Here is a 24,877-nt window from a genome sequence, read left to right on the forward strand (position 1 = left end):
CAATCCTGCAACAGGTGGAAAGGGAACTGTAAAGAGGAGAAGCCTGCTGGATATCATTCTCACTAATTTATCTGTCACAGATCCATCTATCCATGACAGTAGTGGCAAGAGTGACCATCGCATAGTTTCATGGAGACCAAGTTCCCTGTTCACATTGGAAATATCCTCCACCCATGTGGTGCTATCACTGTTAATTTAGAAAGTGGAAGCAGCATGCTATAGACCGTTAAGTAATCTTAGAAACAACAGATCAGATCAAAACGCTGCAGTCCTTGATTTGTGAATGGCAGTGGACAATTAAACAACTAACCAGAGGAGCAGGCTCCACAAATGTCCCCATCCTCAATAATAGTGGAGCCCAGCATATCACTGTAAATAACATGCCTGAAGCGTTTGCAAATATCCTCAGCTGGAAGTGCCGAGTGGATGATCCATCTTGGCCAGCTGTTGAGGTTTCCATCATCACTAATGGTAGCCTTCCATCAAATCAATTCACTCCGCATGATATCAAGAAACTGGATATAGCAAGGCTATGGGCCATGACAACATCTCAGCTGTAGTACTGAAGACTTGTGCTCCAGAACCAGCCACGCTCTTAGCCTAATTGCCGGCAATTAGGAACATTGCCCAGGTATGTCCTGTCCACAAATAGCAGGATAAATACAAACTAATCCAACCAATTACTGCCCCATCACTGTACTTTAAATCATCAGCAACATTATGTTAGCAGTACTATCAAGCAGCAATAATCTGTTCACTGGGTTCTCCACTCCAGACAACCATAGCCTTGGTCTAAATGTAGATAAAGGACTAAATTCCAGCGAGGAGGTTAGATTGATTGCCCTTGACATCAGACCGCATTTGACCTAGTTTGGCATCAAGGAGCTCGAACAAAATTAAAGTTAAGGGGAAAATTCTCCATTGGTTGGATCGTACCTAGAGTAAAGGAAGATGGTTGTGGTTTTTGAAGGCCAATTATCTCAACCTCAGGAGATAGCTGCAGGAGTTCCTCAGGGCAGTGTCTTCGAGCCAACCAGCTTCAGCTGCTTCATCAATGACCTTCCCTCCGATATAAGATTTGAAGTGGGAGTTTTCACTGATAATTGCACAGTGTTCATATCTGTTTATAATTCCTTAAATAACACCTAGGATGTGGGTATATGCTGGGATCCACAATTATTGAGGAAGGGAACATTTGTTCAGCCTCCTCCTCTGGTTAGTTGTTTGGGAGAGATTGGACAGGCTGGGACTTTTTTCTTTGAAGCGTAGGAGACTGAGCGGTGATCTTATAGATCATGAGAGACATGGATAGGGTGAATGCACTGTCTTTGTCCAGGTTTGGGCAATCGAGAACTAGAGGACATAGGTTTAAGTTAAGAGGGGAAAGAATTAATGGGAACCTGAGGAGCAATCTTTTTTACACAGAGGATGGTATGTATGTGGAATGAACTGATGGAGGAAGTGGTTGAGACGGGGACATTGACAACCTTTAAAAAGCATTTGGACAGATACATGGATAGGAAAGGTTTAGAGATATATGGGCTAAATGCAGGCAAATGGGGTTAGCTTAGATGGGCATTTTGGTCAGCATGGACCAGTTTGGGCCGAAGTGTTGTCTCCGTGCCATATATTCTATGATTCTATTAATATGAAGCAATCTGTGTCTGCATGCAGCAAGACCTGGACAACATGGACTGAAAAGTGACCAGCAGCATTTGTACCATGGAAGTGCCAGGAAAAGACCATTCTGGTGGCTCCATGGGGGGGTCACAATTGATCAGAAATTTAACTGGACCATGCATATAAATATGTGCTGCAATAAAAAGTCATAGGTTGATTATTTTGTGGCAAGTGACTCATCTCTTGACTCCCCAAAGCTGTTCCAAATGACTACAAAGAACAAGTCAGGAGTTTAATTGAATGCTCTTCACTGGGTGAGTGCAGCTCCAGCAACACTTAAGGCTGAACATCATTTGGGGTGAAGTAATGCGCTTGATCAGCACCCCAACCAGTAATTTAAATGTTCCATTCCCTCCCACGTGTACCACGTACGACGTGCACTGCAGCAACTCCCAAACCTGTGACCTCTACCAGCGGATGGCAGGTGCATAAAAAGACCATCACCTCCAAGTTTTCTTCTACAGGCTATCTGGACCTAAAAACACATCACTGATCCTTGGCTATAAATGTAGGCCATACCAGCAACACCCACATCCTAATGTTACAAGGGGAAGCAATGGTGTAATAGTATTGCCACTGGACTAGTAATTCAGAGACTCAGGGCAAGTTCTGGGGACCTGGGTTCAAATCTCACCACAGCAGATGGGGCAATTTGAATTCAATAACAATCTGGAATTAAAAGTCTAATTGTCAATTACTGTAAAAACCCATCTGCTTCAGTGATGTTTTTAGGAAAGGAAATCTGCCATCCTTACCTGGGCATGCGACTCCAGGTTCACAGTAATGTGGTTGACTCTCAAAGTTAAAAGTATATCCCAGAAGTGAATAAAAAAATGAATTCATAAACAAACAAGCCTGCTAAGATCATGGCTGATTCGATTGTGGCCTCAACTCTATTTTTCTGTATACCCCCATATCCTTTGGACTCCCTTGTTAATCAATAATCTGCCTTAAAAATAATCAATAAAACTGCCTGCACTGCTCTGTGGGGAAGATAATTCGGCCTGTTCCGAAAGCTAGTAGCTTTTGCTACCAAATTAACCTGGTGTTGTGAGACTTCTTACTGGGAAGATAATTCCACAGACTAACGATCCACTGAGGGAAAACAAATTCTCCTTATCTTCATCTTAAATGGGAAACTCCTCATTTTAATATGTCCCCAAGTTTCAGTCTCTCTCAGCATCCACCCTGTCAAGTCTCCTCAAGATCTGATGCATTTCAATAAGGTAATTTCTAAACTCCAATGTTACCTGTTCCAACCTTCCCTCGTAAGATAACTCATTCATCTCAGGAATCAGTAGGGTGAATCTTTTCTGAACTGCTAATGCAATTAGATTCATTCTTATGTAAGGAGACCAAAACTGTACACGGTATTATTTCACATGGCATCAAAATCCTGCAGCTCCCTCTTTAACAGCACCGTGGTGGACCTACATCAAGTGGACTGTAGCGGCTCAAGAAGGTAGTTTACCATCACCTTCTCCAGGGCAGTTAGGGAACTCTTGTCCAACCAAATAAACAAAATCAAATTAACTTAGGACCAGGGCAGTTAGGGATGTGCAATAAATGCTGGCCTAGCCAGTGACGCCCACACCCCCTGAATTAAATTTTAACGGTGTGGTCTCATAAATACCCTGTACAAATGTAGCAACCTCCCCCCTTCATTTAAGTGCATCAACTCAATTTAACCAGTATTAATGCCAAACACATTTCTTTGTGCCTATCAACAGGATGTCCTGCGGGTAATGCGGCAGATTGATGATAGGATAGTCCATGAATTAAATACCATTATCCCAACAGCATCCTTCGCTGGGAAGATTGATGCAAGTCAGACATGCAAACAGCTTTATGATTCTGTAAGTGATGGCCTGCTTCTCCAATATTTGTTTGTTGTTTTATTTTTTACTTTGCAGTTGGTGTTATCTAAGAAGCTAGAAGCAATGTTGAAATCCGACTGTAAAATCTAACTCGCATTGTACTGGGCCAATTATGTTTGACTGATAACGTGACAAATTTCTTCTGTCTGGAATCTTTTCAAAGCTGTGTAAACCACAATAGTAAATGTATAATCTTACCCTTCCACCGAGACGTGCCGAATAACTCCTGAAACATACAAAGCTCCCAGCCCACTTTACAATTGTCTGTTTCTAGATTTTGGTCACATTTTAGCCAGTTGGTAAGAAGTACACAAAAGTAGCATCTTTTGAACTTCTCTGAGTGAGTACTGCCTGCAAATATTGACACACTCCACTAGATCTCATCCTAACCTGTGCAAAGAATGTCAGCAGTCATAAAGAAAAATGGTACTCCCAATTCAATAATGGTTTTAATTTGGATCATTGGTATACAACAATAAAAAATATGTCAGTTAGTCACCAATTAGAGCAATCTGCAAATCTTGTGAATTTCTGCAACCTGGGAACTCACATTACAGCCAAGAGAGTTCCATTCCCTTTCTCAATTTCATCTCCTCTCCAGATGGGAAATCCAAATTCTGATTGTACAGCTTAAACAACCAATAGACTGCATTACCTACATTGAATTATTTAATCAGTTGGTACGAGCAATAGCCAATCAATTGTAGAGGTGCGTAAGCTGGGAAGAAAGATGTATTTTTAAACACTGAGACCTCAATTAAAACTTATGAACAGCAGCTCTGATGGTCTCCATAGAGACCAATAACCTTCCAGTGACTGGCTGAAACGAAAACAATCACACGAGACTTCAAGTTTTAAAACTTTTACTGTAATAAACAAAGTAAAAGTAACATTGACAACTTATCCTGTAAACTATACAAAGGTTTCCCCATTTAACTTTTAAAACAATCAAAAATCCCCTGCCATGGTTCTGCTTTACGCTGTCACCTAAATGGACACACTATTTTCCCAGAACCAGTCCAAAGCTATCCTTTGTTCCCAGTGGTCTGCTTCCTTTGTCCTTTCCCAACTGGGTAACTTGTCACCCTGAAACTTACTTTCACTGTAAGGGTTGAACTGGAGATTTCTGCTTTCTAGCCCAAGTGAGGTGAACCTTCCTCAGGAATTTTTTGTCTCTAATCTGAGCGCATTCTGTGTCGTGAACAATAGGATCAGCATTTTCTTTACTGAAGTATAGGACAAGTTGTCTCTATCCCCTGCCCTCTGTCACTTGGATGACTGACTTTGGTCTGTCAAGTTCAGTGATATCTTAGGAAATGCTGTGGCTTGATACTACAATGGCTTGCTATGGACTCTTTTGTTCCCAAAGCCCATCTCCATGGCAATAAGAATTGCATGGGCCTTGTATCCAAGTAGAAATGCTAATTAACTATCCTCTCGTTCCCCTCCTCCATTTCAGTTTGGAATTAAAAATACAGTTTAAAGTATTATTGTTTACAAAACCTGACATTCCTAACACCTCCCACTGAGACTTGGAGACTAACAGTCTACCTACAGTCAGCACACATGCTCTTGCCATTGTCGACAGGTGTAAACATCTTGTACCTCCTTCGCAAATCTCTTGACTTGGGGTTAATGTACCCATAGCAACCAAAACACCTCAGCCTGTTGTCAGGTAGAATTCAGAACCAGTCACACCCCCTTCATTTCTCCATTTTGCCTTAAATTATAGAGACAACCCCAAAACTTAGCAATGTTATAAACTTTGTGTTTGTAACACAGCTCTTAAATTATCCACTTTCAAATTACACCCTGGGATATCTCACTGAGCTGTGTTCAGGTGGGAGGGGGGTGTAAATATGTCCTTTGCATGTTTTTCTTTCATTAGCTGTTAATGCTGTTGGCCATGTTAGTTGATGTCTGTTAATTTCTTTAGCATACATTGGTTAATAGCTTTCTGGCTAACACGTGCTTTATAAGAATGAACTGGGCCTAAAGTAAAATCACAGTGAACATTAGCGTGTGTATTCATCTCAAAATATATGGGTTTTGCGTTGTAAGCTGAGAAATTCCACATTTCCACTCTAAAACATGGACCTCAGGTGCTGTGCTTGAATAGTCAAAGTCCAATTTGTGAGACATTTGACCTTGTTACAGTTGTAGCCATCTTCATTTCATTGGTATTTAATGAAGCTGTAAGAGAAAAGTCCTTACAGCCACAAAACCTTTATTTAAATCCTGATGAAATATAAACCAATTTGGCTTAATAGATCTGGGTGAAATGAGCTTGCTTGGATCGTTTACAATAATTTCCTGGCACAACATCATCACCGATTAAATCTGGCAGAATAACTCGGAGGCATTAACGTTTACTGCAATCAGAATGGACATGTGATATCTATGCCAGAGGATATACTCTTCTGGTGTCATACATTTTATTGGGGCACCAGGAAGAAGTTCACCCTGCCTGGACTGTACTCGGGCAGCAAACCATTTCAGCCTCGCAGTCAACATATAAGAAGACTGAAGGCATGATCCATGCCGTACCTGGTCATCCGTTTACACTCCATGGTTACAAACAATAATGTACCACTTCAGCTCACCAACAAATTCTTCTGTCACAGTAGCATCCTTTCACAGAATGAATGCAGATTGGAAGGTCCACCCCTGCTTTTGGCAAACTCAGACAGAGACTCTGAAAGGAACATGGAGAGTTTGTCTGCCAACAGACTAGTTAGGAATGACTTAGAGTGGTTGTTCACATCTGGTGTGAAAACATGAAATTGTCCCATTGTCTGAATGAGACATTACCACAATTATAGGATTCACCTAAAAATTATCGGCAACAATTTTTAAAAAAAAGTTACACCAAAGGATGTATAAAGAATGACCCCATTTCCAATTGTGGTTCCAATTTTTAAAAAAATCTATAAACTGCTTATTGTATTTTTTGATCAGAATTCTTGCCTATTTGTTTGGGTGGAAATATTTAGTCATATCTCAGTCTATTTTCTGGCACTGATGTCTTCAATGTTGAGGCAATTCTTTAATTGGGCAGAACCAGATGGAAGGATTTTAAGATATTAAAAGGCTGGTAAATTTTGTGTACCTATCGTCCTCTTTTTCTTTTCCTTTTCTCCTTTTTAGCTAAAGCAGGCACACGCTAGTAGGGAAAAAGCCATAAAGAGCTGCATAAACCAATCCTCTGGTAGGGTGAACAAACTACGAGAAGAGAGAAATAAAGACATGGACAATATAGCACTACTAAAACGACTTCGAAAAGAACAAACAAACGTAAGGCATGCATACAATGATGACACCCACTCCCAGAATTTTCTTCCTTTGAAACTCTGTTTAAAAAGATATTTTCTGTATGGATCTGGCAAACTTGCTTGTTTTTTAAAAAAATAATTAACACAAGAAGCTTAAAATCGAATTGCATACTTGAAGTTTTGCTTTGATGTGGAGGTTGCTGCTGACGTTCTTTATGCCATTAGCATTGCCCAGTTACCAGGTAATAAACTGCAGGTGATGAGTGTATTCTGTTGCTTAAGTCTTGGAAAGGACTAGATACTCTTGACCAGCTTGAACTGTTAAGAATAACATAGGTACGCAAGTTTTTAATTACTGAGAGTAATTTAGGATTTTAAGGATAATTTAGCTTTGACTTTATTTTTCTGTTAAAGGAAACTATGGTTATTTTCCCTCTAGATGAGTGGAACGAAGTTTTTGATAGCAAAGCTCACCTTGCTCAACTATTGGGGCGGCACAGTGGCACAGTGGTTAGCACTGCTGCCTCACAGCGTCAGGGACCCGGGTTCAATTCCAGCCGCGGGTCACTGTCTATGTGGAGTTTGCACATTCTCCCCTTGTCTGTGGGTTTCCCCCCAGGTGCTCCGGTTTCCTCCCACAGTCAAAAGATGCGTGTGTTAATTGATTGGCTATGCTAAATTGACCCTAATGTCAGGGGGATTAGCAGGGTAAATGAGGGTTACGGGAATAGGGCCTGGGTGGGATTGTGGTTGGTACAGACTCGATGGGCCGAATGGCCTCCTTCTGTACTGTAGGAATTCTATGACCTCTATGGAATGCAGGCCCTAGGGGGTACATTGAAGTTGGTAACTGCTCATCCTAATTTTTCCCTTCATTGTTGTGGAGATGTTCCTGGCCACTGCTCCCCTCACTTCAAGGCTCAGATCAGGTAATTCAAAGAGGGAAGGAGGTGGCAAGTACAAATCTTTGCTATGCCACTCTTCTGAAAAATGTACTGTGCCTGAATTCTAATTTCAATATTGAGTTCCACTTCACAATAGCAATTCCCAATTATAAGTTTTATTAGTCACAAGTATGTTTACATTATGTATTTGTCACTTGCAACTTCTTTAACAAATTAAGAGTGTTATTTGGCCAAAGAGTGAAAACAGGCACAAATTGGGTGTTGTGCTAATAAGACATGTTTGTTTGACAGTCTGAATTTTATCACAAAGTTTTGGGCCTAGCTGTTGGTTACCATAATTTGAACTTGCCTGAGATGCTAAAACAGAAACCTGCAAGTGAGGCAGTCAAATGTTGGATAGATGCAAGTTTTCTGGAGCAATATATATTGTCTCCTTGCCCCCACTTCTACCTAATGCATCCAGTTCTCTGTTAAAAGCGCATTACTGCGGATGCTGGAATCTGAAACTAAAACAGAAAATGCTGGAAAATCTCAGCAGGTCTGACAGCATCTGTGGAGAGAGAACATAATGGTGCACATCCCCTTAATGAGTGCAGGCAGGCATTTTAAATGGCAATTAGTCCCTAATGATCCTCATGAAACCCATCGCTAGGATACATTTCCCCTCCTTGACTACAGTGGCATCTTGTGCTCAGCAGGATGGGGAGGCGCTGGCATTGTGATATTGTCACTGGACTGGTAATCCAGAGACCCAGGGTAATGCTCTGGGGTCCTGGGTTCAAATCACCTCCATTGATTTCAATAAAAATCTGGAAAAAGTTTAATGGTGACAATGAATCCATTGCCAATTGTTTTAAAAACCCATCTGGTTTGCTAATGTCCTTTTAAGGAAGGAAATCTGTCGCCCTTACCTGGTCTGGCCTACATGTGACTCAAGATCCATAGCAATGTGGTTGACTCTTAAATGCCGTCAGTGATGGGCAATAAATGCTGGTCCAGCCAGCGACACCCACATCCCACGAAGTGTTGCAGTTCAAGACCTCATTCACGCCTGGAACAAACTGCAGAAAGTAGCTCCCTAAGAGTGCTCTGTTTTAGTTTTCTCAAACTTGATCAGCACTATTTTAAACTTGATCAGCACTTTTTAAACTCCTGAATAGTAAGATCAGGTTGTAAAATGACAAGGTTGTTAATGAAGGAAGCTGTCCTTCCATTCTGCAGCTACAGGGAGGTGTGGTATAGCAGTATTGTCACTGGACTAGTAATGCTCAAAAGCAAAATACTGCGGATGTTGGAAATCTGAAATAAATTCAACCCCACCCTCCCTTCCAAATATATAATTCACCATATTCCTATCTCTCTTCACAATGTAAATAGGGCTCAACTGTTAGCACTTCAAATTTGGAAGAGGGAGGGGACTGCGGAGGGTGGGGGGGTGTGAGGAAAATGTGCAAAATCTTAAGATTTCTATAGCACTCATTGCCTACAAGGAGTATTTCCCAAGGTGCTGATTAAGAGTGGACAAAGAATTAAAAAAAGACTTGCATTTATATTGTGCCTTTCAAGACATCAGGATTTCCTCAATTAAATGAAGTACCTTTGCAGTGTAATGGTGTAGTGGTCTGTGTAGTGATCTGAAACACATTAAAACATGTGATCAACATTTTTTAATTGTCTACAGAAATGGTAGTATCTGTGTTGCTGTAAATGGATTCACCTGAAAACTTCTAGCTATTTCTTTGTATTTAGAAGCAGTTTTAGATGGGGCAGTTTTTGTACAGTGTGTGCAGGAAGGTTTCCTGACACAATATGTGGATAGGCCGACAAGGGGTGGGGCCACATTGGATTTGGTACTGGGAAATGAACCAGGCCAAGTGTTAGACTTGGTTGTGGGTTGGTTGTGGGAGAGCACTTTGGAGATAGCGACCACAATTCGGTGTCTTTCGCTATTGCAATGGAGAGGGATAGGGCCGTACGGCAGGGCAAGGTTTATAATTGGGGGAGGGGTAATTATGATGCGATTAGGCAAGAATTAGAGAGCATAAGATGGGAACAGAAACTGTCAGGGAAAGGCACAAATGAAAAGTGGAGCTTGTTCAAGGAACAAATACTGCGTGTCATAGAATCATAGAAACCCTACGGTGCAGAAGGAGGCCATTCGGCCCATCGAGTCTGCACCGACCACAATCCCACCCAGACCCTACCCCCACATATTTACCCGCTAATCCCTCTAACCTATGCATCTCAGGACTCTAAGGGGCAATTTTTTTTTTTAACCTGGCCAATCAACCTAACCCACACATCTTTGGACTGTGGGAGGAAACCGGAGCACCCGGAGGAAACCCACGCAGACACAGGGAGAATGTGCAAACTCCACACAGGCAGTGACCCAAGCCAGGAATCGAACCCAGGACCCTGGAGCTGTGAAGCAGCAGTGCTAACCACTGTGCTACCGTGCCGTGTCCTTGATAGGTATGTCCCTGTCAGGCAAGGAGGAAATGGCCGAGTGAGGGAACCATGGTTCACAAAAGAGGTTGAATGTCTTGTCAAGAGGAAGAAGGAAGCGTATGTAAGGCTGAGTGAGTGGGCGAGGATATGGCAAATGGAGTATAACGTTGATAAATGCGAGGTTATACACTTTGGAGGAAATAATAACAAATGGGATTACTATCTCAATGGAAACAAATTAAAACATGCTACCGTGCAAAGGGACCTGGGGGTCCTTGTGCATGAGACGCAAAAGCCCAGTCTGCAGGTACAACAGGTGATCAAGAAGGCAAATGGGATGTTGGCCTATATCGCGAGGGGGATAGAATATAAAAGCAGGGATGTCTTGATGCACCTGTACAGGGCATTGGTGAGGCCGCAGCTGGAATACTGTGTGCAGTATTGGTCCCCTTATATGAGGAAGGATATATTGGCATTGGAGGGAGTGCAGAGAAGGTTCACCAGGTTGATACCGGAGATGAGGGGTTTGGATTATGAGGAGAGGCTGAGGAGATTGGGTTTGTACTCGTTGGAGTTTAGAAGGATGAGGGGGGATCTTATGGAGACTTATAAGATAATGCGGGGGCTGGATAGGGTGGAGGCGGAGAGATTCTTTCCACTTAGTAAGGAAGTTAAAACTAGAGGACACAGCCTCAAAATAAAGGGGGGTCGATTTAAGACAGAGTTGAGGAGGAACTTCTTCTCCCAGAGGGTGGTGAATCTCTGGAATTCTCTGCCCACTGAGGTGGTGGAGGCTACCTCGCTGAATATGTTTAAAGCGCGGATGGATGGATTCCTGATCGGTAAGGGAATTAAGGGTTATGGGGATCAGGCGGGTAAGTGGTACTGATCCACGTCAGATCAGCCATGATCTTATTGAATGGCGGGGCAGGCTCGAGGGGCTAGATGGCCTACTCCTGCTCCTATTTCTTATGTTCTTATGAGAAAACAGGGTTCAGTTGGGTCCATTGAGGGTTATAAGTTAGCAAGGAATGAGCTGAAAAAAGGGCTTAGGAGAGCTAGGAGGGGGCATGAGAAGTCCTTGGCGGGTCGGATCAAGGAAAACCCCAAGGCATTTTACTCTTGTGTGAGGAATAAAAGAATGGCCAGGGTGAGGTTAGGGCCGGTCAAGGACAGTAGTGGGAATTTGTGCATGGAGTCAGAAGAGATAGGAGAGGCGATGAATGAATACTTTTCTTCAGTGTTCACCAAGGAGAGGGGCCATGTTTTTGAGGATGAGAGTGTGATACAGGCTGATAGGCTGGAGGAGGCAGATGTTCTGAGGGAAGATGTATTAGCAATTTTGAAAAACCTGAAGGTCGACAAGTCCCCTGGGCCAGATGAGATATATCCTAGGATTCTTTGGGAGGCAAGGGATGAGATTGCAGAGCCTTTGGCTTTGATCTTTTGGGTCCTCACTGTCCACGGGGATAGTGCCAGAGGACTGGAGAGTGGCAAATGTTGTTCCTCTGTTCAAGAAAGGAAATAGGAATGACCCTGGTAATTATAGGCTGGTTAGTCTTACTTCGGTTGTTGGTAAGTTAATGGAAAAGGTCCTGAGGGATAGGATTTACGACCATTTAGAAAGATGCAGCTTAATCCGGGATAGTCAACACGGATTCGTGAAGGGTAAGTCTTGCCTCACAAATTTGATTGAATTATTTGAGGAGGTAACTAAGTGTGTCGATGAAGGTCGAGCAGTTGATGTCATATACATGGATTTTAGTAAGGCGTTTGATAAGGTTCCCCATGGTCGGCTCATGAAGAAAGTAAGGAGGTGTGGGATAGAGGGAAATTTGGCCGATTGGATAAGTAACTGGCTATCTCATAGAAGACAGAGGGTGGTGGTAGATGGAAAATTTTCAGTCTGGAGACCAGTTACCAGTGGTGTACCACAAGGATCAGTGCTGGGTCCTCTGCTATTTGTGATTTTTATAGATGATTTGGAGGAGGGGGCTGAAGGGTGGATCAATAAATTTGTGGATGACACCAAGATTGGTGGAGTAGTGGATGAGGTGGAGGGCTGTTGTCGGCTGCAAAGAGACATTGATAGGATGCAGAGCTGGGCCGAAAAATGGCAGATGGAGTTTAATCCTGATAAGTGCGAGGTGATTCATTTTGGTAGGACAAATTTGAATGCAGATTACAGGGTCAAAGGTAGGGTTCTGAGGAATGTGGAGGAACAGAGAGATCCTGGGGTTCATATCCACAGATCTCTGAAGGTTGCCAATCAAGTGGATAGAGCCTTGAAGAAGTGTGTTAGCGTTTATTAACAGGGGGTTTGAGTTTAAGAGCCTGGGGTTATGCTGCAACTGTACAGGACCTTGGTGAGACTACATTTGGAATATTGTGTGCAGTTCTGGTACCTCACTATAAGAAGGATGTGGAAGCACTGGAAAGAGTGCAAAGGAGATTTACCAGGATGCTGCCTGGTTTGGAGGGTAGGTCTTATGAGGAAAGGTTGAGGGAGCTAGGGCTGTTCTCTCTGGAACGGAGGAGGTTGAGAGGCGACTTAATAGAGGTTTATAAGATGATGAGGGGGATAGATAGAGTGGACGTTCAGAGACTATTTCCTTGGGTGGATGGAGCTGTTACTAGGGGGCATAACTATAAGGTTCGTGGTGGAAGATATAGGAGGGATGTACGAAGTAGGTTCTTTACTTAGAGAGTGGTTGGGCTGTGGAATGGACTGCCTGCTGTGATAGTGGAGTCAGACACTTTAGGAACATTTAAGCGGTTATTGGATAGGCACATGGAGCACACCAGGATGATAGGGAGTGGGATAGCTTGATCTTGGTTTCGAAAAGGTTCGGCACAACATTGTGGGCCAAAGGGCCTGTACTGTGCTGTACTGTTCTATGTTCTATGTTCTAATTGAGCTGATGTTCATAAAATTGTACCTTTGTGGATGACAGTTGGGGAATTGAGTACACTCATGTTTTTCAACTTCAGCCCTACCTTTGCAATTTAACTATTATACAGTCGTTTCCAGAAGGGCATCCTTGTGTATTATGCTCCTTTTTTTTGCAGAACCTTTAAAAAAAGGATTATATTACTTCAGCAACTTTGCACATTTTTTGGGAGCCTCCAGTAAGTTATGCATACGTAAACACTTGACAATATCTGTAGCGTATTTTAATTTTAAGTCAGTGTGTGTTGTAGAATATTCTGCGTTTCCATTATAAATATTCTCTCTATTTATGTTTCAGTTGAAACTGATGCAGTCCGAATTAAATGTTGAAGAAGTTGTCAATGACAGAAGTTGGAAGGTATGGACTATTCTTGTATTTCTCTTTATAGCATTTATATATTGGAAAACTGGAATTTTATGGAAACTCATCATACAAAAAATTATGCAGGCTGCTTAAAAGAGGCTCTTTGTTGCTTAGGTCAGAGGTTCTGAAACCTTTTTGGTTGATAGGTCCCTGTTCAAATGAATCTGTAAACTGTCCCCATCTCATCTAAATTGTACTATTCTTCTTGCGCATTTATATTTCTGAACGTGTCCTGTTAAAGGACTTGCATGAACTGTTACCAAGCTGTCTGATATAGTGAAGATTGATGTGGCTGGTGATGCAGAAACTTTTATCTTCACCTGAGCTGAAAGCCTGTTAACATAAAACACATCCACCAGTGTTAAAATAAAACACATCCACCAGTTCTCCCAGGTCAATTCTACTAATTACATCCTCATCCTCTTCTCTGGATGTTGCCAATGCAGCTAAGATCATTTTTATTTCCCATCCCTATCTTAACCAGATGGTGGTGGACCTTCTGCCTGACCTCCTCCAGTCCTTTAGGCGATGGTATTCCACAGTGGGGTTTCGTAGGGAGTTGAAGGAACTAGAGCCAGGAACAATAAAAGAAGAGTTGTATACATCAAAATTAGTGTGGTTTTTGGCAACAGAGGAGCCTGCAGATTATGGTGTTCCTATGTCATTACTGCTCTTGTCCTTTTTGTCGGTTATGACACCAGCGGTGCTGTTGAAGTGTCCTTGTTGCAGTGCGTTCTGTAGTTAGTGTGTACACACATTTACAGTACTCCACTGCTAGAAAGGGGCAATATTGAGTTTAGTGGCAAGGGTGCCAATCAAACAGATATCTTTACTCTAGATGGTGGGGAGCTTTTGAATATTGCTACAGCTGCATTAGTCCTGCTGAGTGGTAAGTATGCTATCAACCTCCTGACTTGATCCTTGAGGTAGCTTTATGTGATTAGAAGGTGGGCCACTTGTTGCAGAATAGCTTGCCACTGCCCTGCTTGGTGCAGGCGGTGTTGACGTGACTAGTACAATTCAGCTTCTGGTCAATGATGTTGAGGAATTCGGAGTAGGTGCAATTCGAGGTGTGGGAAGGTGATTAAGTCTTTCCTTGTTGGAAATGGTCACTTCCCAGCCTTTATGTGGCACAAATGTAAGCTCAGGCCTGGATGTTGTCTGCCTCCTGCCATGGACTGCTTCATTATCTAAAGAGTTGTGTCATTGATGGCAATTTATTGCACCACAATCATTACCTTATCTAGTTTATTAACTATCACAGAGCAGGCCAAGAATTGAACCTCAAAGCTTCACGATCTGTAGAACTCAGTTCCATGTTGAGCAATGCACTTCCTAACTGAAATATAGGCAAAGGAATTCATTACTTGTTCCCCAATCTCATAATTTGTGAAAGTAGTAAATAAGAATGGGTAGAGATTTGAAGTAATTTTTAAAAACATATGTTTTAAACTTTTTTTTTAAAAATAAAGGTCTTCAAGGATCGCTGCAGAATTCATTACAAGCCTTCTAACAGCCTGTGACGCTGAAGCACTGACAACAGACCAACCCCTGTCTACCTGTGGCTTAAGAAGAATAAATTGAATGATAGTTGTTCAGAGTAAAGTGCAGTGGACCATTGCAGGGACCGTTTATAGGTATAATAAGTACGGATTTTGGATTTAATGGACCTTTCATTATGGGGGAATCGAGCAGTTCCAGTAATCACTTAAACAGCCCATAAAAATTGATCTAATAATGATGTACGTTTGCTGTGAGCTTTTCAAAACATAATTATCCATCTTGAATATCTTAGATAAGACAGTTTCATGCATGGTTTAAACATTTTTAAAAATTGCATATTGGAACAGATCATGTCAGTTATTGCTAAGGAACGTACCTGGAAGTTTCTGTGTTTTCATTACCTCATCTACTAGACAGCCTTTTCCTTTGTTGGGTTACTAGACAATTTTGGTGATGTCACAGCAATTCTTTTTATCTCACTTAATTTTGCCCAACCTGAACTTTAATTTGCAATAAAAAGAAATATTTTGTTCAATTGTAGGTCGCAGTTTTTAAAAATTACCGCTGCCCTTCTGAGCCTGTCTCTTCCACTCATAATCCCAATGGAATTGCTACACTGTCACTCAGAACTATCTTGACAAGGTGAAGTGAAAGGAAATATTCATCTGCCAAAACCCTGCTGTTCAGTTTTAAATCTGATAATCGGGCTGATACGTAGCACAATGGTTAAACTGCTGATTTATAGCAGCCTGAGATCGTAAGAAAATCCTATTTCAAACATTAGAGTTTGACTGACCATTCTTTCGGAATCTGAACCTGTGTGACATTCAGACTAGGAATTAAACGATTAAATACTTGCAAGTTAATTGTAAATGGCATTTTAACAAAGTAATGTTGGATTAGAATATTTTGCAAATCTTTCACTCTAGTTATCTCAGTTACATTTCAAAACATTTTAAAATTATGTATATGCAGGTTAAAGTATTAGGCACATTTTTGTAAACATCTCTATTTTCCTTTTGATGCTAAATTTGATCTGGTTCAATTGGGAGAAAAAAAAATCAATCCTCACGCAAGTTACTTATCTATTCCATGCAGTAGCGGGGAGAAACGAGAAGGGGCATTCATCCTTGGACATGATAATCTATATCTACCATCAATGTAGCTTCTTTTAATGCCTGATGGGAGGTGTGTTTGTGGTGGTGGAGGGGGTCAGATTTTTTTTTTCTTAACTGATGTAAAATGCCCAGGTGGCATCAAATGTTCCCTCTGACCCTGACTGAGCACTGATTAAAGCTGAATTCTTTCTTGCAACAAAAGTATTATGACCGGTTCAAAATCTAAAGGTATCTTTCAATCATTCCTGCCAATTACCTTAACTTCTAGTGTCACATCATGGTCGATTATGGTCTGCTTAGTTTTGGTTTGGGTAGCGTTGTTGTGTTATGTTGAAGAGAAACAAGACCTCGGGGGTGAAGTAATTCTTTCACTTTTCTGCTTTCACTTGTTATGCCAAAGCCACTCAGAAGCTCTTTCCAGTAAAAATTGTCCTATGTGTCAATCTTCCTGCAAAGCGGTGATACTTTAAAAAACATCATGAATATCCACTTTGGGTAAAGGAATATTGATGCTATCTTTATCACTGCATTCATCTGAACCGGGCACTCTACTGGAACCCAAGTGTCAACAATTCCATGTTTTTATAGAACTTAAGAATCAACAGACTTTTTAAATCTAGAGAAAATGTCATTCTGTTCCTGTTTACTCGTGTATTTAATTATTGGACATGTTCAGTTATGTGCAATCTGGAGTTTTAACTTCTGAAGAAACCACATCAAAACAATGTTTTGTTTTCTTTTTGGAGAGTATGTCCCATTCATAATAAAAAATCCACTGGTGCTTTTAATCCTGTGTTTGTAAAGAACATCCTTTCCAAATAGCTGTCTCCCTCACTACACATCCAAAGAACGGTTGTCACTGGGACTCTTTGGAAAAGGTTACTCTGAAAATTCCATTTTAAAGTTGTTACATCAGCTGCTGGGAAAATTTGAACTGGGGCAAATGAACGATGAAGCAGCACAAATTTCCACAGGTTCCATCTTGGGATATACGAATGGCTGTGTTAAGGAATGATGTCGGTTGATGGATTCAGACTACCCTGAAAAGCTTTGCTAAATACTTTTCAGTAGTAACCATTTCCCATCTATTCCATGGTTCCCTCACGACAGAATTGTCACAGACATATTCAGAATATTGTATTATTGGAACTGTGCAGCTCAATTTTCTTTTGCCTCAGACGCGATTTTAGAATTCAACAAGACTTTCAAAACATACTTGGTCTATGTAGTTCGAGATTTACACCAGGCACTGTACAATTAAGCTACAGGTCTCACCATTTATAGCAGATGGTTCGTGGGACTGCAATAGAGTGGTTGGGTGCAAGCAGTAAGTTAATAAGCCATATGATATTGTACAGTAGTTAGTGACCACAGCTATTTAAGTGCAAGTAGGGAAAGGCCACAACTTGTAGTGTACTCTAATTGATAAAGTTGCCATTTCACATTTTGCAGGAATTAATATTGTTTGACAGAATTTCCAACTCAAGTCAGGCTTCCACCCTTTCAATAAACCAACAAACATGTTTCCTTTCTTGTACCTGTGAAAAGTGAATTAAAGTTTATTTATTAGTGTCACAAGTAAGCTTACATTAACACTGCAATGAAGTTACTGTGAAAGTCCCCTAGTCTCTGGCATCTGTTCAGGTACACTGAGGGAGAATTTAGCATAGCCAATGCATCTAACCAGCACATCTTTTCGACTTGTGGGAAGAAACACACACACACACACACACGGAGAGAACGTGGAGACTCCATACAGACAGTGACCCAAGTTGGGAATTGAACCCGGGTCCCTGGCATACTGAGGCAATAGTGCTAACCATCTGTCTATTTGAGGCTTTGTGCACCATGAATGGTTATTTCACTGGATAAACTTGATTGATTTTTTATCTTTACAGGTAGAATAAATTAGTGATTCCAACATTCAATGTTGAACCACAGTGAGTTGAATCCAACAATTCAATTGACTACTGCATGGTTGACAGAAGAATGGAGGCAAGAGATTTGGAATGAACAAGCAATTAACCAATTAAAGATTGCCCCATTCAACCAGGTTGAATCATCTGGCCACTTTCACCTGATTTCTCATCTATGTAAGCAACAATCAAAATCTACAAAGGAGGGGACCTGTGAAACAGGATAATTGCATTCTGAACAAGGTGCAAACAGTTATCTGATCTGCATACAATAGCCAACCCACTTAATACGGTACCTTTGTAATTAAAGCAAATCACAATTTACATGATAGGGCCTCTGTCTAGGAGAAACGAGGCTATACTACTTGAACACACATTTTTCTAGAAGTTTCACACAAATAACTAACGTAGCACTTCTTATGACCCCAGGATGCCCCAAAGCACTGTGTACAATGAAGTACTTGGTCACCTATTGTAATATAGCTTGCTATGCACAATGTGATAATTACTACATGGTCTGTTTAGTCACGTTGCTTGAGAGAGAGCGACATTGCCCAGGACACTGGGGAGATTTCCCCAGCTCCTTTCAATAGTGCCACAGGATCCATTACATGTACTAAGAGGGCAGATGACATCTCATCTGAAAGATAGCACCAACAATGCAACACTCCCTCAGTACTCGAGGCACTAACAAAGGGTTATCCAGATTTGAAACATTAACTAACTCTATCCTCTCTCCACAGACGCTGTCAGACCTGCTGGGATTTTCCAGCATTTTTCTGATTCAGATTCCAGCATCTGCAGTAAGGGGAGGCATGGTGGTATAGCGGTCAGCACTGCTGCCTCAGTGTCAGGGACCCAGGTTTAATTCCTGGCTTGGGTCACTGTGTGGAGTTTGTACATTCTCCCCGTACGTTTCCTCCAAGTGCTCCGGTTTCCTCTCAATCTGAAAGACGTGACTGGTCAGGTGCATTGAGGGGGAATTTAGCATAGCCAATGTACTCAAACAGGCGCTGGAGTGTGATGACTAGGGGATTTTCATAGCAACTTCATTGCAGTGTTAATGCAAGCCTACTTGTGACACTAAAACTTAAACTATAAAAAAAACTTCAATTTGCTCTTATGGTCTTTGAGGCATTATAACAACAAGCAATCTCATGCATAGTCATGGTGTAGTCCCCAGGTTATGTATATACAACACTTGGCTGTTTATAATTTGTATTTTCTTCCCATCGCCAGCACTTGGATTTCGAATGAACTCCAACCTTATTCCATAAGACTCTTGATCAACACCTTTGGCAACATCAAAACCACTAAACTGACATTTGGGGAGATCTTTAAGGACTTTTTTAAAAAAACAACCTACAAACGATGCTGCAAAGGAACAGCTATTCCAATCCATTAGGAAAGTTTGTTATCAAAACCTCTGTCCCCAGGCCAAAATTTCACTCCCTTAAGGCCATTGCTTTTAAAAGAAAATACATCTTTTCAGGTTGCTAAATAAAGTATGTCCCTTATATATTATGGATTCTTCGGAAGAGGATGAGGTTAGAATTTAAAATGATGCTTTCCAGTATAATGTATAGAGCAATATTTATTCAACATTCCTTACAATGCAGTTTATAATATAATTCCTTACAAATTTATATTACATTCATTATAATGCAGAATGAATTAATACATGGTAACATTTGATTTGGTTTTCTATTACATATCATCTTCAGTAAACAGAAAATATTCTGTACGAAAACAGATGCCTGCCTGTGTTTTCATTATTCAAGCAAGACAAGTAAGGAAAATTGATAAAATCATTCCATCCTAATAGAGGTTAAAACATTTTATATTATTCTTTCCCCTAAAAAGGTGAAGTCAGCCAAAATTTTCTGTTGTGCGTTTTTCTGGAACAATTAATTTGATTTCCCAAACACACTTGTAACTTTTGAAACAAGCGTGAAAAGGAATAGAAAGAAATCACAATTTATTTGGCGACTATCTCAGCTGGCAGTGGAGTAGGAAACCTTTAAATGTTTAACAGATCAAAACAGATTTTAAAACTCCATGAAGGCAAAGATTAGTGCTGTTCCCCTAAATAAAAAAAGGCACCAAAATGAGGGAGCTCTGACCACAAGCTGAGAAACCGCTTTTGCTTTTTGTGCGCTAGGCCAGGGCAAAGCTTGTTTTAAAAATAAGCTAATTCATCGTGTTGTGATTTATCGACCCTTACGCCTGCTACACTCCTTTCACTTCCGTTGCAAGGAAGGCTTTCAAATACTCTTGCATGCACGTAGTCATCGCCACCAACGTGAATCTAATACAAATTTAAAAAAAGAGAAGTTAGGCTAGTGCAGACCCAGCAAGCTTCCTCAAGCTAGTCCAACATTAAATCCCAGGTAGGGTATTCCACGTGAAATTGCTGCTACACCAATGCATTCTGTCCTAGGATCATCCCACCAACATCTGAATAGCATGTCCAGCTGCTCTCCATTATAAAATAAACATCCCAGTCACTACTATGCCGTGAATACAACTCCCCTCTCTCTTCTCTTTCCCTGCCCCCCTCTTCCTCCACCCCGCCCCCTCCCCAGAGTTTCATAAAGCCACCAAATCTGTAAATCAAGCTTTGCAGCCAATTTCCCCAACTATGAAAAAAGTCTTTTAAAGGTGAAACTTCTACACAATAATACATTTTTCATTCAGTGATCACTTACACCTATGCATGAGATGACGTTAAATAGATGTATAAAACAAACAAACATTCAGGCACGCTACTTAACTGAGAATGTAGCAACTGAGATGTCAATAGCAATTTTGCTATAAAAACAAAATGATTGAATGAGGAAAAGTAACACCATAGTCTTAAACATTACAATAATTGTCATGTTGATTGCGAGATTAACTTTGTATGGATGGGGAAGGGCTTACACCCCATCTCTCGAACATAAAGCTACTGTAAAATAAAATCCTCAAATAAATGAGAAAATATGGAAGCACTAGCCTGTGGATCACGTTTGAAGGGCTACTGAAGAATCCCGTTACCTTGCATTGAAACAAACCAATTCTGACAGTGTTAATGTTATTTGCTCATTTGCAAAATGTCTGAGCCCCCAAGAAGAATAAACTTACTTTAATAAAATAGTTGGTCCCAGATACAGGTTGAGTCTTGTAGGATTTTACAACAAACACTTCATATTTTTTCTTAGCTGCTTCTTCAATCGCAGACTTCAGCTGAAAAATATAAATCAAGGATTCTCAAAGACTCCAGAACAGCTTGATAGGTTGCCTTTAATGTATTAAAAAATATCCCATAGCCCTTGAGGGGCAATCAAGAAACGTGTACAGAGCCATATTAAGAGTAAAAGAGCCATATTAAGAGTAATATGCACTCACAGGGGACGGTTTTACCATTTTTCATCTAGGTGCTAGGCGAACTTGAAAGAGTTTCAAATCTGTCTTTTGGGCGTTTCCAGGCCCACCCATACACACACTGCCTGCAAAGGTCCGAGTGAGCCTGTTGCTCGCTGCAGAAGCCTGTGGGCGAGGCTTAATGTGCCCGAAAGTCTGCAGAGCCAGGTAGTGCACATGTGCAGCATCAATCTCCACCACCCATCGCAGCCCTGCTGCCCTCCCCACACCCGCCAGGGTGGCATTGCCCAGGTGGCAGCACCAGGGTACGCAGGTGGCACCCACCTCCTTGCCCTCAACCTCCCCAGGGGGCCTCAATGGCCTCCTTTTCCACCGGTGAGGCCAAATTGACCGCTCCACATTTATGGGCAGCGTGTCTATTCCTCGCAGGCGCGAATCTTTCCCGGCGAGGTCATAAAGGGGGCGGGCTTGAACGATTGAGCACCGGATTCGCTAAGCAGATGTTAAACAGCATTTAAATAAATTTAAACACATTATCCTGCCTCTCAGCCATTTCCGGCGAGAGGTTGACCACTGGAAATCCGGCGTTCGTAAAAAGGCGCTGGTCGCAAAACTCTGCGCCAATCACGCTAATTGCTTTATGCCCCACTTTACCACCGCGTCACACCATGCGATGATAAAATCGCCCACCCCCCCCCCCCCCCAGTCTATTTCAAGATTTCCCAAAATATTTTTATGTTCAATAAATTGAAGTGTAGTCAATTAACCAAATGGCAGGTTTTAGGAGGAATCCAAAAAAGAGGGGGAAGGAGAGGTGACTAATTTAGCTAAGGAATTCCAGAAGAAAAACATAGGAGCAGGAGTGGGTCATTCAGCCCATCGTGTCCACTACGCCATTCGATATGATCAATCTAGAACAAGAGGTCATAGTTCTAGGATAAGGGGTAGCAGATTTAAAACAGATAGGAGGAGAAATTATTTCTCTCAAAAAGGGTCGTGAATCTGTAGAATTCACCACTCCAGAGTGGAGAGAGAATAGAGCCAACGTTGAGTCTGGATGACTTTGTCAGAGCTGATGACTAAGCCTGATCAAATTGGAATTGAATAGTTGGGTGGTTTGTCTTTGGCCAGCACAGACTTGATGGGCCTTTTTCTGTGTTGTCGACATGAAATCAGGTTTCCTAACCAACTTACAGTGCAGCGACTACAAACTTATGATTCACAGGATCACTGGCCAAAATTCTTTCCATTAGCTCCCAGGACCAGTGTTAGTCATAGCTCAGTTGGTTACACTTTACCCAAGTCACAAGGTTATGAGTTTCAGCCCCACCCCATAACTCGAACAAAAAAAAAATCGAGAGAGACACTCTCCAGGGCAGTTGAGGGAGTGCTGGGACATCTTTTGAATAGAATGTTAAATGAAGGTCCCATCTGCCCTCACATGAAAGTAAAAGGTCTCGCAGCAATATTTCAAAAAAAAGAGTAGGGTGGTTCTCCCCAGTAACCTGGCAAATATTTATTACATTGCTGTTTAAGGGAACTTGCTTTGCACAAGCTATCTGCCACATTTTCTACATTACAACACAACCATACTTCTTACTATTTTAAAAAATCAGTTTGAATAGGCAAAAATTCTTATTGAATTTAACAGTCATCCCATTTAACAGGAGGGGAATATTTACATTCCCACTGGCCTATTTAAAAGTGATTTCAAAATATGCAAGAAATCAAAAATGAAAGCATGAAGTAATGGAATACACAAGTTCATAGAGAGAAAGACTCCAACTTGTGTTGCAATTGGGCCAGCACAGCAGTTAGCACAGCTACCTCAGTGTCAGGGAGCCGGGTTCGATTCCCAGCTTGGGTCACTATCTGTGTGGAGTCTGCACATTCTCCCTGTGTCTCTGTCGGTTTCCTCTGGGCGCTCTGGTTTCCTTCCACAGTCTGAAAGACGAGCTGGTTAGGCCCACTGGCTATGCCAAATTCTCCCTCAGTGTGCCCGAACAAGCGCCAGAGTGTGGCAATTTTCAGGAGTACCTTCACTGCAGTGTTAATGTCAGCCTACTTCTGACCAATAAATAAACTTTAACTTTATCCCTTAAACGTTAACGTTTCTCCTCCCCATTGGTTAATGGGTAATTCCAGCATTTCAGGAAAATCCCCAACAATTATGAGATTTATTATTGCCACACGTATTAGTATAAAAGGTGAAAAGGATTGTTTCTTGCATGCTATACTATGCAAACCTTCCCTTGTAGTTTCCGCTTTAAGGCCTAGAGGAGGGCTGAATTTTAATCATTTTGTTGGAAAAAAGGGCGAGAAAACTCATCTTAAAATACTGTCATTCGTGTGCAACTCCCACTTAAAAGCCACTACACCCACCTCACTCTACCAACGCCTAGCAATTATGCATCAGTCAGCACGATCCTATTACTTGGAAATCCATCTTTAAATTTATAAACCTCTTCACTTTGCTCTCCCTTAAACAAAAATCTCAACTTTTTCGAGTAAGAGTTTGATTTTCTTGGGCTGAGTTTACGAGTCTTAGTCGAGCAGGCAAGAACAGGGAGGGGAGGATCCTGTGAATCATAAGTTTGTAGTCCCTGCACTGTAAGTTATCCTTCTAACATCATCTCAAAGTCCAGGTAGGGTTTTTTTTGGTGTGAAATGGACCATTGTTCCTGCAAAGCTTCGTACTCACGGAGTCAGCAAGCTGCTGTAGTTCCTGGGTGGCAGGTTTCTCAGGGCCAGTACCTCCGCACATCTGTCGCTGCATTGCTGCTGTTTCAGTCTTGGTCACAATGTAACTGCGAAATGTAACAACGTAGCCGCGGATTGTAACAAAACCCCCCCGAATCTCCGCCCATTCACACGCCTTCATTCTCAAAGCACCAGTCCCCGCCTTCCGTAGGGGGTGGGTCAGATTGTTACTACCTGAACAAGCACTTCAGCTACCAAGTTCCCCCAAAAATTACAAACAAAACCAACATATTAATTTCACCCGTGTGTTCAAACGTTAAACACATCTTCAAACTGAGCAGTGGTCCAATTCTATCTGCAGCTTCGTTCCCTGTTTCCCCCTTCTTGCTTAGTTGCTGCCTGTTTTTTTTTGGTTCAGCACGGTGGCCGCACTAAGACATAATTCGAGCGTCACACTCAGGCAAATCATAGAAATCCTACAGTGCAGAAGAGGCGATCTGGCCCATCGAGTCTGCACCGACCCTATCCCCATATCCCTACACATTTACCCCAATCCCACTAACCTACGCATCTCAGGACACTAAGGGGCAATTTTAGCCAATCAACCTAACTCACACATCTTTGGACTGTGGGAGGAAACCGGAGCACCCGGAGGAAACCCACGCAGACACGAGGAGAATGTGCAAACTCCACACAGACAGTGACCCAAGCTGGGAATGGAACCCAGGTCCCTCGAGCTGTGAAGCAGCAGTGCCAACCACTGTGCTACCATGCCGCCCAC

General features: G+C 41.8%; 3 protein-coding genes across 4 annotated transcripts in view; 1 reads left to right on the forward strand and 2 right to left on the reverse strand.

Moving 5' to 3' along the window:
* LOC144506503 (protein FAM162B-like) overlaps positions 1-2,555 on the reverse strand; it is a 15,844-nt gene extending 13,289 nt beyond the window's left edge. Inside the window, exon 1 of the mRNA XM_078232709.1 lies at positions 2,436-2,555. Within this exon, the coding sequence (XP_078088835.1) occupies positions 2,436-2,523 (88 nt within the window). The 5' untranslated portion in view covers positions 2,524-2,555. The remainder of the gene's footprint in view (positions 1-2,435) is intronic.
* mix23 (mitochondrial matrix import factor 23) overlaps positions 1-16,905 on the forward strand; it is an 18,155-nt gene extending 1,250 nt beyond the window's left edge. Inside the window, exons 1-5 of one of the 2 annotated variants that reach the window (XM_078232711.1) lie at positions 1,462-2,906; positions 3,411-3,536; positions 6,705-6,851; positions 13,431-13,490; positions 14,969-16,905. In XM_078232711.1, coding sequence (XP_078088837.1) covers positions 2,892-2,906; positions 3,411-3,536; positions 6,705-6,851; positions 13,431-13,490; positions 14,969-15,019 — 399 coding nt within the window. In that variant the 5' untranslated portion in view covers positions 1,462-2,891 and the 3' untranslated portion in view covers positions 15,020-16,905. Of the gene's footprint in view, positions 1-1,461; positions 2,907-3,410; positions 3,537-6,704; positions 6,852-13,430; positions 13,491-14,968 lie in introns of those variants that run through there. The other variant, XM_078232710.1, reaches the window with a different exon arrangement.
* Positions 16,906-19,603: 2,698 nt separating this feature from the next.
* On the reverse strand, positions 19,604-24,625 carry LOC144506505 (cystatin-B-like). The gene is made up of 3 exons (XM_078232712.1): positions 24,098-24,625; positions 21,157-21,258; positions 19,604-20,341 (listed from the first exon to the last, which is right to left on the reverse strand). Exons 1-3 carry the CDS (start codon positions 24,275-24,277, stop codon positions 20,213-20,215), a joined length of 411 nt encoding a protein of 136 aa, XP_078088838.1. The 5' UTR covers positions 24,278-24,625; the 3' UTR covers positions 19,604-20,212.
* Positions 24,626-24,877: the final 252 nt, after the last annotated feature.

The sequence above is a fragment of the Mustelus asterias genome, chromosome 17 (genome assembly GCF_964213995.1).
Source record: "Mustelus asterias chromosome 17, sMusAst1.hap1.1, whole genome shotgun sequence".
Lineage (NCBI taxonomy): Eukaryota > Metazoa > Chordata > Chondrichthyes > Carcharhiniformes > Triakidae > Mustelus > Mustelus asterias.